The sequence below is a fragment of the Colossoma macropomum genome, unplaced genomic scaffold (genome assembly GCF_904425465.1).
Source record: "Colossoma macropomum unplaced genomic scaffold, Colossoma_macropomum, whole genome shotgun sequence".
Lineage (NCBI taxonomy): Eukaryota > Metazoa > Chordata > Actinopteri > Characiformes > Serrasalmidae > Colossoma > Colossoma macropomum.
The window spans coordinates 4,569,845-4,589,532 of NW_023494786.1; the positions used below are offsets into that span (position 1 = coordinate 4,569,845).

Consider the following 19,688-nt stretch of genomic DNA (forward strand, 5'->3'; position numbering starts at 1 on the left):
CAGCCAGTTTAAATAAACATGAGCTGATCATTTTCAGCAGTGATGGTGAAGTGAAGCTTTCCTCTGAACTGGATTTGAAAAAGCCTTTACTCAAAGCTTTATGAGACTTTCTACCAGAAATGGACATTTACACTTCTGAAAATCTTTTTGGAAAAAAGATCTTATGTATAAGATCTTTTTCCAGTGTTCTATAAGTTGAACACTGAGTTGTATGGAGGACGTGTTAAACTATGAGAAACACATATTGTGCCATCTCAGCATGAATTAATGCTTCAACAAAATACCTTTTTTTCACGTATTTCATTTCTGAAATGTCAAGTCACAGACAAATCTGTATATGTATATATTCATTCATACATATATACACACATTCCTAATAAATTTCTTTGACATAAATAGCATTCACATGTCCCCCCTCTAACATGGTTCTGTAGTTCCTATAGAAATATAAGCCCCATTTCGGTTAACTGTAGTGGATGTTAAACACAGAATAACCACCAGTCACTCATGTACTGTAAAAATCCTCCCTTTACACAGGAGATTTTTACAAACATGTAATGTTGGAAATAAACCCACCTTCATCTGCAGTTAAAGAGATTACTTCATCAATATTTTCTGAAATAGTCAGTTATTATATCACAGTGTCCTGTGTGACAGGACTGACGGTGCTGTGACAGGACTGACTTTATGGAGTTTGTTGATGCAGGAAAAGTTTCTCTGTGTTCTTTAATTAATCATCACTATTTTAATTTCTAATTATGATTTTAATGTTAATGTAATATTAGACTAATATGGTAAAGTTTAGCCAAGGACATATAATAAGGACCTAATTCATTAGAATATGACTGACAACTGATACAGTCCAAACAAACTTTTATCTATGAGCATAAAGAGCTTCAGATTTACAGTGTAATGTCTGTTTATTCGGATAATGTTTACTGTGGCAGCATTAAATACATATTATATGCAGTGAAGGTAATAAAAGGGAACAAAGCCATTCATTTGTAAGATCCTGTCAGAAGGCTGTCTGGTCCTGTAACACAGGGCTGTGACAGGGCCTGATGGGTCAGGACTGATGGTCAGCCATTTTAACTGACCCTGTTCAGCCTGTTAAGATGCTAGCATCAAAACTGTTAGCATGTAAGCAGGAATTTCAGAACCTTTTAGACACGTTCTAGATTTAGAACAGTTTCATTCTTTTCTGGGATATTTTAGTGTGACAGGGCCTGATCCATCAGCTCATCCTCATCAAAAACAACCTTAAAATCCTACAATTCAGTGAGAGACACACCCTTGATCAATGTCAGTGTCACCTTGGTCAAATGATGTCATAACCTTAAAGGCAGACTGCACTTTTTTTAGGTTGTGTTTTATGCCAATGTGACAGCACATGCTGTCATGCTGATAGCTGTAAAATGCTATTTATTTGTAGAATTTATGTATAATTTCATGAATATCATAATCAAACTATGAAAATGTAGCTCAAATTGTTCGGGATTTCGTGATTTTTAAAATTGTTTTTTAATAAAGAGTAATTAAAAAAACTTCTGAGAACTGAATGAATGACATTTCTTTGCAGAACAACTAACAGAAATCCATCATCTTTTCAGTTTTTGTCATATTTGGATTATATATGTTTTATTCACTGTAAAAACTCCAGTTGAGTGGGCAGTTAGCACTGCTAACTGACATTTAGCATTAAATGCTAATTAAAAGTTGCTGCTAAGCCAAGGAAGTCATTTAAAAGCATACCATGCAAATTAAAAGTTTCTGCTAGGCCAAGAGAGTCATGTAGTCACTTTTCAGTACAATAGACTACAAGGGAGGTTAGCACTAGACTAACCAAAGCTGATATGCTAAGCTAAAGAAGTGAAGTAGTTACAGAGAAATGATATAGGTTAATAGGCTAAAGTATGTAAATGCTGTCGGCAGGAAGTGATGTAGGTCAGCATGCTGGACTAAACGGAAGCTAATAGGCTAAACTATGGAAGTGATGCAGTTAGCAGGTAGTGACATGGGTTAGCATGCTAGAATAACTGGAAGGCAATCTAGTCAGCTAGTGAGCTCAGAAGAAGTGGTTGTTCTGCCATGGAAGTGTTGTACTTGGGGGACAAATGGCAAAGTGTTAGCATGCTAAGCTAACCAGCCTAAACTCACATGGGGAGACTGATTCCTCAGTCACGTTTCAATATAATATGTAATATAATTATCACAATCAATCTGATTTTTTACCACAGGCCTCGTGTGCTGGCACCAATAAAATAATATGTAGCAGGACAAGACCATTTAAACCACCTTTTTTCTCCACTCACCGTAAACAGCTACTTAGATTAATCTCAGGTTAGGTTTTGCCCATGGACAGTGATCTATCAATCCAATTGTGATCATTACATATACAAAACCACAAGTGATAACTTTAATAAAGGATAATTTATTGATAAAAGTATATAAGTACTATACAAAGGTATATATAAGTACTAAATGATAGATTACTGAAGGTATATAAGCACTAATTTTTAGATTAACAGGTTTGCAGAAAAAACAGATATGAAGTTCACCAGATAAACATACTGTGATTAGCTGAGATTCACAATGATTAATTTGAGGCATTTTGAGCAGCACACAGAACATAATGTTAATGCTAACGTATAACTGGCCTAAGTTGTGATCAAAGCAGAGACAGTAGCTAACACAACGAGAATGAATCACATAAGGAGCATAGTGATGCACATGCCATGTTGGGGAAGAGAAGCCGCCTGTTCGTGTGGGCTGGAGAAGGGTCCGTGGGTCAAAGGTGAAGCCACTGAGGACGTGAACCTTAGGAGCATGAAGACTGGGGATAGTGAGCCAGGGCTTCCAGCTGGCCCATGTTGGCCTCTGTTGGGGAAGGCGGCTCTTCAGCTGGCTTTCAAAGGGTGGCTAGTAAAGTCAGGCTGCAGCCTTTTGCTGGGGCCGCTGGAGCAGATTCTTGGGATGGATTGCAGTCAGCTGGTTTACTTCCGTCCCTAGTTCTTAAACTATGATTGTGAACAGTTCACAATGATCTACTGCTGCCAATCAGACCTTCAAAATGAATCAACAAAACTTGAAAACAAATGCAGCTAGAGGCAGCTATTTGACATTTACGCAAAGTCTAGCAGTTACCAACACTTGAAGATTACTGAGTGAAAGAAAACAACAAACTGAACAAAGACGTGCTGAGCTGAGACATGAAACAAAACCAAAACTGAAATCTAAGACCTGCAGATCTAAAGTGCAGAGGAGAAGGAGAGAGGGCTTCTTTCTTTTTGTTTCTTCATGGTCTGTCTCTCTCTCTCTTCTAACCACGTGACTCAAACTTCCTGTTTCGAGTCAGGTAAAAAAGCATTTTTGTGCTTAATTTCAAATGAATATGTAATTTCTTTGTCTGTGTGACTGCTCAAATCCACCATTGATGCAATATTAACAAAAAAAGGACTAAATATTCCTGAGCCTGGCTACCACTTAAGTGAAAGAACATAGGCATGCAATGTCTTATAAAATTGTTTTGAATACTACTAAGTTTACAGATTATTACATATAAAAGTATTCTAATTGCACACTATGGTTACATAAAGCCACTCGTAAGGAACATTATTATGGAAAGGAAAAGATTTTGCAAAATAATATAACTTCAAAATTAGTATTAATCAACACTAACATTTCTAAACAATGTTTAAGTAAAATGTGAAGGATAAGTAAGCGTAAAATAAACGCTGAGTACATCACCCAGTAATTACCAATATCTCTGTAGATATGAAGGCAGAAACTCCACTATTCTTAAAACATCCATAGTCACCCAAGCTACAAATTGTATAATTCTGCTTCTAAAAAAACTACATGAAGACTACATGAAGAAAGAAAGTCAGATATGTAAGACTGGAACCATGGTTAAAAAATATGGATTTTGTGATTCTAGAATAAAAAGAAATAATTAAATGAAAAAGAGTTACAAATGATCCAAGATCAACTCATAACCCATATTAATGAAATTGGGTTACAATTCAAGAACCACAGAATACCTATCAAGATGCAGGGAGTTTAGTATTAATTATGCTGACAATGCTGGGTGGAAATCATGTTTGAGTTATACATTGGCACTTTAACAGAGATTAAGAAAGGAGAATCATTCGATTTTGTACTTGATTAAGGATTGGGTGCCTGTTCCTTTTATATGATTAAAAACTTTCCAGAGAGCATTTGAAGAGGCTTGAAGCTGGGTTCTTAAGAGCCTAGTCTCTAAACAGACCCCAAATTTACGAGGCTGAAGAATGCACTTAAGAGTATCTTTTCCTACAGGGGGTCTTGTGGGGCTCCAATAGGTTGGACTGGTTATGTGGGGAAATCTGTTCCTTAAGCCTTCAGGTGTCCTTCCCTGAGTAGGTATGAAATGTGTGTGTGTGTGTGTGTGTGTGAGTGTGTGAGTGTGTTGGAGAGGGAAAGGAATTTTCAAAAGTCATGACTTCAGTTTTCATCCAGAATTTACTCTGGTTAGTCTCCTCAGTGTTTGCAAAGGGATTTTGGGAGGAGATCCATGAACACTGTAACTGAGGGTCATCTGGTCGTCTTATCTTGTCTCTCAGACCAGATGCCTGCCTCTCACACAGAAACACTGTGAAGAAGGTGAGATGTTGGTGTGCAGAAGACGGGAGCTGGGGGAAGTGTCACTAGGTCTTCAGATAAGCAACAAGTCTCCTGGTGTCTGTGACAAAGTTTTCAACTTGGACAAAAAGTTCTGATCAGTTTCTGATTTTAAAACAGCCATGTAGACTACAAAAACAACATTTCCATTTACTGAATCTTTTTTTGACTCATGTTTTTGAGAAAATTTAAGTTTTTTTTTATTTTCTAAACTCTTTTATTTAATTAGAAGAATTTAAACACAGAAAGGTTTGATTTCTACTATAATTTCAGTGTGAGATCAAACTGATAAACTGAAAAAAAAGTTTTTCACAAACCTGCTCTATGTCTCTCTCTCTCTCTCTGTAGAGATTATTCTATCTCACACAGATTCACCGAGGAGTCAGAATAAATACAGAATCCAGCATAGAGCAGTTCGGTGAATGTGGTGGTGAGTGTGTATAGGTGGGTCAGTGTGTGTGTTTTAGGTGAGATAGTGTAGAAAGACAGAGTGCCAGACCCCCAGTCCAGATACACTCCTACTCTGTTAGAGGGGGAAGGGGGGACAGGTAGGGCAGTTTTCTGATTATTGTGGCAGACAGAGTAACTGTTATTACAGCAGTTCAGACTCCAAGAGTGATTATTGTTTCCAAACACACAGTTAACATCACGTCCTTTCCTCCTGATTCCTCTGTATGATACTGATATATCAGCTCCATCTCCACTCCACTGAACCTCCCAGTAACAGCGTCCAGATAGACTCTCCATACTCAGAACCTGAGGCCAGAACTCAAATCGGTCTGGATGATCTGGATAACGCTGATCATCTCCCACCCACTCTACCTTTCTGTTCCTCTCAGATATAGAGAGATTTCTGTTCACTGTGTTTGGATCCAGAGTGAGATCAACAGCATCTGTACACACACACACACACACACACACACACACACACAGATTAGAGGAATATAAAAAGCAGTGCTTGTGTGTTTATAGTGTTTTACATGTGAATAGTGTGTGCTGTTTGCCTATAATGCATATATGATGTGTATGTGCGTGTATGTGTGTGTGTGTACAGTGTGTGAGAGTGTTTAGTTTATGTGCATGTGTGTGTTACATTTCTTCAGTCCTGGTTTGATCCTGATCTTCCCTCCATGATCCACCCTGAAGAACAAACACACACATTCATATAATCATCAAACTTCATCTAGAATCAAAACTAAATTAAAGAATAAAACAAATCATGACAGTATAAAACACCCTTTACACCTTGCAGTCCAGATAAAGCTAAAATCACTGCTTATCATTAAGCCCATTATTATTATTGTTATTATTATTATTGTTATTATTATTATTATTATTGTTGTTATTCTTATTATTGTTACTGGAGCTGGTAATACAGACTGTCTGTACTTAGAGCTGCAGTTCTGAGTTGCTGCTGCTGTGAGATGCTGATAGATTGTCATGTTTAATCACTACAAAAATGAATAAAGTTGAATGACATAGTTGGTCGTTACATTCTGGAGGTTATGAAGCTGTTATTTCAGCTTTTCTACCGAATCAGTCGTTGTCACTTTAGCTCCATTACCAGTTTACAGAGCACTACAGCTCCAAATCACCGTCTTCACATTAATACAGCGAACTAATCTTAGATATTTAAGTGCTTTAGCTCCATTACCAGTTTACAGAACACTGCAGCTCCAAATCACCGTCTTCACATTAATACAGTGAACTAACTTTAGATATTTAAGACCTTCAGCTCTATTACAGGTTTACAGTTTGCTAGTTCACTCTAGATCACACTGCTCCAGTAGTTATCTCTTGATCACTCTTCTAGGCTAGTTAGCTCCACATCACACTGCTATGCTATTTAGCTCTAGATCACATCGCTGCCCCTCCTAGCTCTAGATTACAGTCGTAGTCTTGTTATCTAGTTTACATCATGATTATATTTAACAATGTTTTTTAATAGTTAATAATAATCATTATTTCATAGTCATTATTTCATACAGATTGTATGTATTGTATTGATTCCTACTTTCAATGAAATGATCCATTATTATTATTATTATTATTATTATTATTATTATTATTATGATTCCAGTTTCCATGCTACTTCTCTCTCTCTTTCTCTCTCTCTCTGTGCTTGTCTCTATGAGTCCCTTGCTTCTCAGTCCTCATTGATTACTGAAAAATTTGTTAAATGTTAAAAATACATATAATAAAAGTCTGTCTCTGTCATACTCCAGCTAATGAGAAGGTTGGCCACTTATACTGTTAACCACACATAATACAGCCTGATGTACCTGCTGATATATTAATTAAATTGTTACGTTAATTACATTATGCCATCAGTGTGCTAGTAAACAGTGACTTTTCTCATGCTGGATGTAGCATTGTGACCAGGTAACCCAACAACTTTGCACTAACATTAGCATTAATTTAATCGCTAAGTTGGCTTATAGTGTAAATCAAGCAGCTATTTCAGCTAGCACCATTACAAGTGATCCAAACCAGTGGGTTTGCATTTTATGAACCTAATCTGTTAATTACTCCGACGTCAGCTGTGAATTAGTCGCTCCTGATTGTGTAGTCTCCTTACTGTTTTCACACTGAATCTCATAAGACCCTTCCAAACCTACTGAGCATTGATTATGCTATTTACACAGACGTTTAAAAGACTAACAGTTCATGTGGGAATGTTAAGATGTAGAGATTGCAAGGCTGCACTGTTTTACATGTAGCATGATGGTGTAGAGGACAGGGTTCCCCTCGAAAAGATTAGGCTGAACTCCAGAGTTTGACTTGGCACACACATTTATTTTGCACACAAACAAGTGAAAAGTGAAAGAAAAGACTGGATAAACACAAAACAAATGGGCTGCAATGCAACTAATGTGGCCAGGACACAGCAGACTACTTCTAATCACTCATGCAGTCAGACCTAGACATTTCTGACTAAAACATCAGTCAGTTTCTGCCAGAGGCCTACATTCCCTCTCCCCTCCTGAATAAACCCCCTCCATTTAAAACCGTAGCCCTGCCCCCATCTAGTTAGACTAAACCATCCCCCAGGGCTAGTGAGGGGTTACACGACACAAACAATAACAAAACACTTTAGCACAGTAAACACAATATACATAAAACTAATAACAAGAAACTTATTTTTTTTTATCCCATAAGTACATTCATTCATATTGATTTATTATGTTAACTCTTTCTGTCTTTCCCTAAATGTTCCCGGATCCCACCTCCCCCCCTTCTACACACAGCCATGGGCTCTACCGGCCAGTAAAAGGGAAGCCCTGGAAGCACTCCCCTGAGAATCAGGACAGAACAAGAACAAGGTAAGTATGTCTTATGTGCACATTTTAATTTCACCTAGGCTTCAACCCAACAGTAATTGTCCCTTTTCATGCCCCAGTGTCCTTTCACAGACTTGGTGATGGGGCGTCCTTACTGAACCCATCACAGTTCACCACCACACCATGAAAACAAACACATCTACAGTAAAACACTACAGAGAGTAAAGTGTGTAATGCGTATAATAACAGTCGGTCTGTGTTTAGAGACAGTAAATCAGTAACTCACTGTAGTTTCTCCAGTTTACAGTGTGGATCCTCCAGTAGATCAGAAAGCAGCTTAATTCCAGACTCTTCTGGGTGATTATAGGTCAGATCCAGTTCTCTCAGGTTGGAGGGGTTTGAGTTTAGAGCCAAAGCCAGATAATAACAGCCTTTAACTCTAACCATACATCCAGATAATCTGAAGAAAGGAAGGAAAAAAAGGAACAGATGGCATTTATATAGAGCTATAAACCAATTGCAGTATATAACAAACACAGCAAGCTCCAAATTCTGTGAAATATACATCGACACTCTGAAATCGAACAGGATGGAATGAAAACAATTAACTGACTCAACAGATTGACATTTTACTAATCAAGTCCCAATGAGCATCACCAAAGGCTACATTAGCAAGAAAGCTCTGCCTAAAAGAAAGAGGAAGAAACCTTATAAGGAGCCAAAATTCAAAAGTGGAACCCATGCTCTTTGTGTCTACACTAGATAGCAAAACAATCACACAAAAAGAGCAATATGAACAGAGCACAAGAAGGATACGATTTTTCAATTAATGTACAGTTATTGACGATCGAACAAATTTAAAAAGAATCCAGCCTGTAATTGAAAAGGAGAATTTAGGTAATTCATGTTTCTGTGAGGCATAGAGCATCAAAATCATGATCAATGATTATGTACTTTACAATGATGGATTTAGATTTAATAGATATATTGTTAAGCAGTCCTGGTTTTAGACTAAATGTGCTGTTATTGCAATTTTCTAACTAATGTGATACTGATCAAATTAGTAGTACAAACTTTTTGAGGATTTCAAATTTATTTATTTTTTTTTGATTCAGGGAACAGACATCATCCCAACTAAATGAAACCTATGTGGCATCTCAATGCAGCTAGAAGATAAGTTAAGCCAGTCTGTCTGCTGTCTGGTCTTGGCCCTGGTTTGTCAACAACTGACCACCCTACACTGATGGCTGCTGAAAAGAATGTGAGCTATGCTACAAGAAAAATGTGGAGCAACCTCCAGCAAGGGGTGGATACCGTCCCAACTCAAAAGACCAGGCTTGCCCTCAAAAGTAGACCAATTGTCCACATATCTCTTTTTTTCTGAGCACCACATGGACAACCAGCAGTTTAGAAGTCATAACCTGCTGTAGATTTGAGGCTAGTGCATATTATGGCATATACGACATTGTCTCAGATAATATATGCACCTCTGTAATGCCATGTTTAGTAATTTCTGACTGCCACAGATGGATGTCATTAGTACTTATATGATTAACTATCCTAGAAAACCTACAGTTAGCTAAGAGCTTCAGGATCCCTCAGGATTCATTGTACCTTCAGGATAATACCTGACACTCTGGCTCCCGGTATACAGCTAACTGCTACTGGCACCCCTAAAAGAGAAGCTATTTTCCCATGCCCTAAAATAGAATCATCTATTACCAGAACCCTTTCAACAAGTACCTCAGAAGGTGTCTCACTGAGTGGGCCAAACCTGTTGGACATGGGAGAATGGGAGAAGAGTGGTGCTTATGTGGGGAATCTTTAGCTTTAGCCTTGGCTTTGCAACAATGTCTTCGCATAGAGTTTCCTCTTAGGGTTGTCACAATCAGAATCAGAATCTTTATTGGAAGCTTTATTGGCCAGTTATGCTTACGCATACAAGGAATTTGGTTTTGGTTACAGGAGCTCACAGTGCACAGTACCAGACAGACATTTACATGTAGTGAATAAAATAAATATAAAATATAACAAAATAAAATAAAATAAAACATGCATTCCTACCATCACTCACTCAAACACACACAAACACAGTCATACCTGTAAACCTTACATTGTGCAAAGTATGGGTCTACAGTTAAAGTGCTGAGTGCAGCAGCAGGGTGTATAGTGGCAGAGAAAGGGATCAGTGAGGTAACAGTCCGATAAGTGGGGTAATAAGGCAGGTAAGTAAGATGCTAGAATAAACATTGGTTTGAGGCGGCAGTTCCAGAGGATGGAGTTGAATTAGATACTACATACCAGTATTTATGAAATGCAGTTATTGCCATTGTTATTGGCTGCAAACTTATTTCCTTAATGCTTTAGCTATAGGTAATTTTAGACCTGTCCATCATGCCTTGCTTCACCAATAGTTCTGGTAAAATTAGCGCTACTTCTGCTCAGCATATGTCAGCACACTAGGGCGGCATCTGAAGAGCTCAATGAAACTTTCTTTCCTATTTGTTAGATCTGCCTATATATTACATCCAGAGGATACAGATCAGGGAAAAAAAGAATCAATTGAAGCAAATAAGAAAAAAAGTTTCAAGCAGCAACAAATGAAAATAAAAGAGTTTACATCTAGATATGTTGCTGAAGAATCGAGGGATATGAAACACCAGGGTAGATGAGAAGCTACCTAACACATCCTGATGAACACTTTGCAAATCTTTATATTAATTAGGACATAAATGTAAAATACTATGTTTATGGTTTGTCTAAGTAAAAGACTATGAACTGCTGCTGGGTAAGGGAGATTATGGGATTATTCCCATATTAATATTCAGAATTACTGGTAGTATATCAAATAAGTAGATAAGATGGTATTAAATGTGTAATGATATAGTAATACTACTGTAAGGTGTATTTCCCCTACAAATGACGTTACATTTACTACATTCTTTTAAGCATTACATTAATTACATTATTATAAAGTATTACTGAATAATAAATTATTACTTACAGTGGTTTGAAGTCTCTAAAGGTAAAATAATGGTAACAAGTTGTACTGACTTATTTTTTGTTGCTAGTAAGTAAGATAAATAACTCTGAACATGTTGGATGCTGTGGTGTGATACTGAACTAATATCTGTGCCGTTTACTAGATCTGGGCTTTATAATGTCCTATTATTTGTCTAGGTCTATTCGAAGATGATGCAGCAGCTTTGGCTCCCTTTGAGCTTTTTGCTTACCTTTTGTACTTTTCTCCTTTTCTTTTTGTAAGTAATCATTTTTTATTGTCTTGCCAAAATATTTTTTGCACTATGGACACCAAACTTGTAGAGTTTGCTCTGGTCCTTGCTTTACTTTTTTCCAATGTTTTTTTTTTACAAGATCTTGTAAGGAGCCCAATTGTTTACAGTAGGGATCAGCTCTTAGTGCTAAGAAACACAGTGGTGCTGCCGAACATAAGACCCGAGTTCTGTGTCATGCCAGAAAAAGATGTTGTAGACCTGTTCTTCCCTCAGTTGTTATGGGAAATGTAAGATCTCTTCCCAATAAGATGGACATATCAGAGGGAGTACTGCAATAGTATTGTTATGCTGTTGACCGAGTCATGGCTATCTACGCTAACTCTGGACACAGTCGACACTTTGGGCGGCTTCCAGCTCATATGAGCAGACAGGACGTCAGAGAGTGTTAAGAGGAAAAGAGGAGGTAGATGATAGATGGTGTAACTCTGGGCACCTTACTGTTAAGGAGCAAATCTACTGCAAGGACATCTTGCATGCAGCTGTGACCAGGCTGCAGACACAGCACCCACAGACCCTAATACTGATCTCTGGAGACTTTAACCATGTTTCTCCATCCAATCTGAGAAGGAAAATCTGAGAGGGGAAAGCTAGCTACAGGATGAAGATGGAGGAACAGCTGCAGAAAAACGTCAGTGGGGTCTGAAAATGTCTTAAAATAATCTCATTGAGAGAGTGGTCTCTTAAAAGAACCTGAGTTTTCACCTAAACAATACACTGGACTAGTCAGATAACATTTGTGCAATTTACAAGAAAGGCCAGAGCAGACTCTACCTGCTTAGGAGACTGAGGTCGTTTGGAGTGTAGGGGACACTCCTGAGGACTTTTATCAACACTGTAGTGGCATTAGCCATCTTGCTGCTGGGGCAGCAGCATCTCAACTGCAGACAGGAAAAGACTTGACAAACTCATTAAGAGGGCCAGCTCAGTCCTGGAAAGCCTCCTAGACCCAGTGCAGGTGGTGTGAGACAGAAAGATGCTAGCTAAACTTGCATCTATGTTGGAGAACAGGACAGCACTGGGCAGCTCCTTCAGTGACAGGCTGCTTCACCCCAAGTGTGTCATGGAGCGCTATCGCAGGTCTTTCCTTCCTGCTGCTGTTAGGCTGTACAACCAGCACTGCAATCACAGAGCTCACACACCTACAGAAATTAATGGTGAATTTATCACCATACCTGTGTGAATTATAATCATACTTTTTGTGCAATATTTCATGTGCATTACTTCTTTGTTTTTTCTTTATGTTTATATTGTTCATTTTTGTGAAGGATAGGGTTTATAATTGTATCTTTAGTTTTGTTTTATCTTGATATATATTGTATATATGATAATAGTAACAACCTGGAACCTTGTTAAGAATTTAACAAGATTAATATCTCATTTATTAATTGTTTATAAATTAATTACATTTTAATGGAGTAAAAGTGTTTTACAATTTAGGAACATGTTATGTAGCATATCCCAGCATGATAATTGCAGTCATAATTTCAGTGCAGTTACCCACATTATTTGGAAGAACTCCAGATCTTCTGATGTGAGATGCAGTAACTAAAAAAACATTTGCAGCTGTAATAGCATTTTAATGTCACTGTACCTTACACTGTGCTTGACCGTTTAAAGTAAGAACAAGTAAGAAACAAAGTATTTTACAATACTAACTATACATAATTTAAGCAGAACTCATTGTTTTCATATAATAACACTAATATTATAAATACCAATAACAATTTAAAAGAATTGGGCTGTTATCTTGATTACGCAGATATTATGCAATGAGAGCTGGAACTTATATCCCTATTTCCCTATAAGTGTAAAAAACAAACAGATTTACTGACTGTGCTGTAATATTTAATAATGAATTATTTTATATAGATAGAAAATAAACATTTTATTTATGGTAATTAGAGTGCTGAGCCAAGCACAGACAGGAAAACCAGTGAAAAAGGGGTTTAAGGAACTAGGAATGATTTGTTGTATATTATAGTTATTGTACAACCCCATTTCCAAACAAGTTGGGATGCTATGAAAAATGCAAATCATTTAAACCTTATATTTAATTGAAAATGCTTAAAGGACAACTTATCAAATGTTGAAACTGAGAAAATGTATTGTTACAGAAAGCTCACCTGAGTGTCTCTAGTTTACAGTGTGAACTCTTCAGACCAGCAGAGAGCAGCGCTATTCCTAAATCCTGCAGGTCATTGTTGCTGAGATCCAGCTCTATCAGGGAGGAGTTTACTGATTGTAGAGCTGATGATAGTATTTTACAAGATGCTGCTGTGAGATAACAGCCAGCTAGTCTATCAAGACAAAAAAACAGCATATGGCACAGTTTCAATCAGGGGAATTAATATGGAGTGATGTTACCCTCCATGTGTTACTTTTTGCATTTAGAAATAAAAAAATGGATGTTTGTAACTTGATTTACAACTCATTAAAATATTTTATTTAACAAAAATTTAATTAATCAATAACTTTGCATATTATGTAATCAATTTGAACTGTTACTTTGTGTGCAGTAGTTTTGGAAAACAAAGTTCATGCATATATTTTTCAATAAATGTTAATTGATATCAATTATAGTAATATATAAAAAATTACATAAACATCCATACACCTTGAATGATAATTTAAAGTAACAAAAAAAGTAAATCAGCTTTTTTGAAAATCATTCCTTTAATATAGCAGGTACCTAATCCATTAAAATATGCTTGGATTGTCTCTGATCTTGATTCTACAGTGAGGCAGCGGGACAAAGATGCATTTTGGTAACATTTTACAATAACAAGCTCCTTTAGATAAAAACTTAATTATTATGTAATTGTTTGTTAGTTAAAGTTAATATTCATGTAAAATTAACAAAAAATGTGAAAAATAAAAATATCTGTTCACTTTACTGTAATAGTTACTAGTTAATTTTGCTGCATAATGAGAAATGTAACATTTTATCGGTAAATAAGGTTTGTTACCATTTGTTTCATTTTATTTCCAAATAGTACCCACTACAATTACTAACTTACTATATATTAAAATTAGAAGACTAGCATTTATATTTTAGGCTAGTACAATTTGTTATCATTATGCTATCATATCATCTACAATATCAGAAATACATAGAACATAAGAGCTTTTTTTGCATTAAAGATCTAATTTACAGAAAGCTCACCTGAGTGTCCCCAGTATACAGTGTGAACTTTTCAGTCCAGCAGACAGCAGTTCCACTCCTGAGTCCTGCAGGTCATTGTTACTGAGGTCCAGCTCAGTCAGGGAGGAGTTTATTGATTGTAGAGCTGATGACAGTTTTTCACAAGATGCTGTTGTGAGATTACAGCCAACTAGTCTGTAAAGACAGAATAAATACAACACATGGTACAGTTTAAATCTGGAGAATTAAAATGGAATGATGCTGCTATCTGTGTGTTACTTTATCTTTACATTTAGAAATAAGTACATTGTATGTTTGTAAACTGGTTTGATTTTCACTTGCTGATGAGTTCAGCGACTGGGTTCTTACTCAGATCTTTAACACATAACATCAATAAATAAGATAAGATAAGATAAGATAATCCTTTATTAATCCCACAACGGGGAAATTTGCAGTGTTACAGCAGCACAGAAGACAGAGCAGCAGGAAATATACAAACAATATATAAAATAGAATAAACAATAAAATATAAAGATATATGTATATGTACAAAAATTACAAGAAAAATATACAAAGTATTACATTTAAATTTAGAAATGTAGAAATGTATGTATTGTAGTGAGTATTGCACAGTGAATAAAATAGCAAATAAATAAACAGTAATAAATGGAGAAATATTGCACTTGACATAATTGCACATAATGGTGGTGAACATATTGACAGTGATCCGCAGTGAATATACTACGCATGGTGGATTGAGATATTGCACACAGTAAAGTGCTGTGGCAGTGATGTTGAGAGTTCTTGCACATGTAAAGTAAATGTAAACTACTGTCTACTGAGTGCCGTGACTGTTATAGAGTCTGACAGCGGCTGGGAGGAAGGACCTGTGGTATCTCTCCTTCACGTACCGCGGGCGCCGCAGCCGGGCACTGAAGGAGCTGCTCAGTGCTGTCAGAGAGCGGTGCATGGGGTGGGACAGGTTCTTCAGCATGTTTGTTAGTTTAGTCCTCATTCTCCTGTCCCCCACCACCTCCACTGGGTCAAGAGGACATCCCAGGACAGAGCTGGACTTCCTGATGATCTTAATCAGTCTCTTCCTGTCAGCAATGGAGATGCTGCTACCCCAGCACACCACTCCATAAAAAATGGCTGATGCCACCACAGTGTCGAAGAAGGTCCTGAGAAGTGCCCCCTGCACGCCAAAGGACCTGAGTCTCCTCAGGAGATGTAGCCTGCTCTGGCCTTTCCTGTAGAGGGCAGCTGTGTTGTCAGTCCAATCCAGCTTGTTGTTGAGGTGAACACCCAGGTACTTATAGGACTTCACAATCTCAATGTCCATTCCCTGGATGTTCACAGGCACTGGAGGAGAATGTTTGGACTTGCGGAAGTCCACCACCAGCTCCTTGGTTTTTCCTGCGTTGATCTGCAGGCAGTTCCTCTGGCACCATTCCACAAAGTCCTGCGTCAGTTCTCTGTACTCCCTGTCATCTCTGTCTGTGATGAGGCCGACGATAGCAGAGTCGTCAGAGAACTTTTGCAGGTGACAACTGGCAGAGCTGTACTTGAAGTCCGCAGTGTAGAGGGTGAAGAGAAAGGGAGCGAGGACAGTTCCCTGTGGAGCCCCCGTGCTGCAGACCACCGTGTCCGACTGACAGCCCTGGGTCCTCACATATTGCGGTCGGTTAGTGAGGTAGTCCAGGATCCAGGTGGTGAGGTGATGGTCCAGGCCCGTGCACTCCAGCTTGTCCTTTAGCAGTGTGGGTTTGATGGTATTGAAAGCACTGGAGAAATCAAAAAATATGATTCTCACAGTGCTCCCAGCATTCTCCAGGTGAGAGAGAGAGCTGTGTAGGAGGTGGATGATGGCATCCTCCACTCCAATGCCAGGTTGGTAGGCAAACTGCAGTGGGTCCATTGAAGAGCTCACCAGGGGGCGCAGGTGGACAAGAAGCAGTCTCTCCAGGGTCTTCATCAGGTGAGATGTCAGCGCCACCGGCCTATAGCTGTTGAGGTCTTTGGGGTGTGGGGTCTTTGGCACTGGCACCACACAGGATGTTTTCCACATTTCCAAATTTCCAAATTTTAATAATATGGAAGTGATTTATGCTTCAAACCATGTTTAGTCAGTTTAACCTAAAATGCACTGGTACATTTACATGGTAGATGATTTTGAGACTATTTTGAGTTAAATAAAATAACAAATTCTTGATTCTATAGAAAGGCAGCAAGGGCAAGATATATTTTTGTAATATTTTATAAAAAAAGACCCTGATAAATAGGAACTTAATTATTCTGATGTATTTTGATAATCAAAGTTAATAATTATATCTCTTTTACTTGTGCATTAATAAATGGTACAAATTAATCATTAAATATTTTCCTAAAGAGTAATAATAAAAGTATTGTAAATGCTTATAACTGTATTTTAATGCATTAGGTACTATGGCATGTTTATACATACAAAATCTATTGGAACTTTATATCAGGGTTAAAGTAATTTTTAATCATTTTCAAATAGCATACATAATCAATTTCATGAGGACTAGCTAACCATTAAGGAAAAGGTTGTGCATCAGAAAATAAAAGTCATTTAAAAACATGTAAACCAGGACAGGAATTATTCACTCAATATTGCTTTTACGCAAGTAAATGCTTAATATTTCAGCTTATATAATTTGAGTTGTGAGAATCAATGAAAAATTATTCTTAGGTGAATTAATTAATGGTGAGTAATTTTGATACCAATGCATATACAACTATTAAATAATTATCAAGAAACCATTAGATATAATTAACAAACTATAAGATAAGAGAAGTGGAGAGCAATATGATGAGATTTTCTTGTTATCAAGATATTTTTTTTCACCATTTGCGTTTGGAAGCATATTGAGGATATCGTCAATGTTTAAAGAAATCTGACTAACTGCAGGTTTCATTATGGACAGAGCAAAATTAGTCTTTTTAATAGAATTTAATGCATTGCAGTTTCTGAAACATTAAATACAAGTCACTGTCAATGTAAGGTTATTATAACATATGATATATGTATACAGTAGTTATAGAACCAGTAAATGTCAAAATGATTGACAAATGATGTGATGTCATCATGTGTGAAATGTGTAAAGAATTTTTCCATGAGGTACAGTCATGTAAAAAATGTAAAAAAAAATCTTATTGCATGGTACATCATGCAACATTGTACATCATAAATGATAACAATAAAATATATGAAAAAATTGGCTCTAATGAGGTTATATAACTCATGAATGAAGACAAAGATGTAAAGAGAGAAAAAAACATCAAAATATCTAAAAATCGAATGTACTATTTTTGATTTATATTAAATAGGGCAAAGTACAACATTTATGAATGAAAATACTCACACAGCTTTTCTGGATGCTTTGACCACTGGCAGCAGCCTCAGAAGACATTTCTCTGATGGATCATATTTCCTCAGGTCAAACTCATCCAGCTCCTCGTCTGAATTCAGCAAAACAATTGCCACAGCTGACCACTGAGCAGGAGAGAGTTTAGCTCCACTGAATCCACTGGAACTTCCTCTGTTCAGGTATGATTGGACTTCCTGCTCCAGAGAATGATCATTCAGTTCATTCAGACAGTGGAACAGACTGATTGTTTTCTCTGGAGAGGGATTCTCCCTGATCTTCTCCTTGATGTACTGGACTATTTCCTCTTTGCTGTTAGAGCTGCTTCCTATCTGTGTCAGTAGGCCTCGTAAGAGAGTCTGATTGGACTCCAGTGAGAGGCCCAGAAGGAAGCGGAGGAAAAGGTCCAGGTGTCCATTCTCACTCTGTAAGGCCTTCTTCACTGCAGACTTGAGTAAATCTGATAATTTGGACTCTCTGAAAATACCAGAGAGATCAGTGGTCAGCTGTTTTGTTCCATCGCCGCTGATGAAGACAAGAAATGAGTATAAAGCAGCCAGAAACTCCTGAACACTCAGGTGCACAAAGCTGAACACCTTCCCCAGGTGCAGCCCAAACTCCTCTCTGAAGATCTGAGTGCAGACTCCTGAGTACACTGACACTTCTCTGACATCAATGCCACACTCTCTCAGGTCTTCCTCATAGAAGATCAGATTGCCTTTTTCCAGCTGTTGGAAAGCCAGTTTTCCCAGTGCCAGAATCATCTTTCTAGTCTGCTGAGGATCAGTGTCACATTTCCCATGGTACTTTTTGTCCTTGTGTTTGATCTGAAAGATCAGGAAGTGGGTGAACATTTGAGTCAGAGTCTTGGGGGTCTCTCCACTCTCTGCTCCACCCAACAGTCTCTCTAGAACAGTGGCTGCAATCCAACAGAAGACTGGGATGTGGCACATGATGTAGAGGCTTCTTGAGGACTTCATGTGGGAGATGATTTTACTGGCCAGGCTCTGGTCACTGATTCTCTTCCTGAAGTACTCCTCTTTCTGAGGGTCGCTGAACCCTCGTACCTCTGTTACCTGGTCAACACACTCAGGAGGGATCTGATTGGCTGCTGCTGGTCGAGTAGTTATCCAGAGGAGAGCAGAGGGAAGCAGATTCCCCTTGATGAGGTTCGTCAGCAGCACATCCACTGAGGCTGATTGTGTTACATCAAATAAGCTCTCATTGTTCTGGAAATTTAGAGGAAGTCGACACTCATCCAGACCATCAAAGATGAACATGACTTTGTAGTGATCATAGTCTCTTGGTTTTAGTTCTTTTGTGTCTGAGAAAAAAATATGAAGAAGATCCACCAGACTGAGTTCTTTCTCCTTCATAAAGTTCAGCTCCCTAAAAGGAAGTGGAAATATGAAGAGGACGTCCTGATTTGCTTTTCCTTCAGCCCAGTCCAGAATGAACTTCTGCACAGACACTGTTTTTCCAATTCCAGCAACTCCTTTAGTCAGCACAGTTCTGATGGTATTGTCTTTAAAGAGGTCATTACATTTGATGGGTTTCTCCTGTGTTGCTGGTCTTCTGGATGCTGTTTCAATCTGTCTGACCTCATGTTCATTATTGACCTCTCCACTCCCTCCCTCTGTGACGTAGAGCTCTGTGTAGATCTCACTCAGAAGGGTTGAGGTTCCAAAATTTGAGATTCCTTCATTAATTTTCTGAACTTTTCTCTGCAGTGTTGATTTCAGCTTTTGATGAGAAGAAGGAGCCATTTCTGATAAAAAGAGGAAACAATAACAATAACAACACTATTGAAATACTAACATTTAGTTTCAGCATTACATCAAACACATTATGACACCTTATAGTGACATCAAACAAAAACACCCAATAAGCAAAAGGTAATGGTTCTGTGATGAATATTATT

At 37.7% G+C, this 19,688-nt stretch overlaps 1 protein-coding gene across 4 annotated transcripts in view; it reads right to left on the reverse strand.

Annotated features, from left to right (window-relative positions):
• Window positions 1-4,860: 4,860 nt before the first annotated feature.
• The window catches only part of LOC118798412 (NLR family CARD domain-containing protein 3-like), a 77,029-nt gene continuing 62,201 nt past the window's right edge, over window positions 4,861-19,688 (reverse strand). For 3 of the 4 annotated variants that reach the window (XM_036557858.1, XM_036557864.1, XM_036557855.1), the window contains exons 7-12: window positions 17,765-19,535; window positions 14,400-14,573; window positions 13,360-13,533; window positions 8,227-8,400; window positions 5,753-5,799; window positions 4,861-5,552 (exon numbers count right to left, since the gene is read on the reverse strand). In XM_036557858.1, the coding sequence (XP_036413751.1) occupies window positions 5,011-5,552; window positions 5,753-5,799; window positions 8,227-8,400; window positions 13,360-13,533; window positions 14,400-14,573; window positions 17,765-19,535 (2,882 nt within the window). In that variant the 3' untranslated portion in view covers window positions 4,861-5,010. The remainder of the gene's footprint in view (window positions 5,553-5,752; window positions 5,800-8,226; window positions 8,401-13,359; window positions 13,534-14,399; window positions 14,574-17,764; window positions 19,536-19,688) is intronic. The other variant, XM_036557868.1, reaches the window with a different exon arrangement.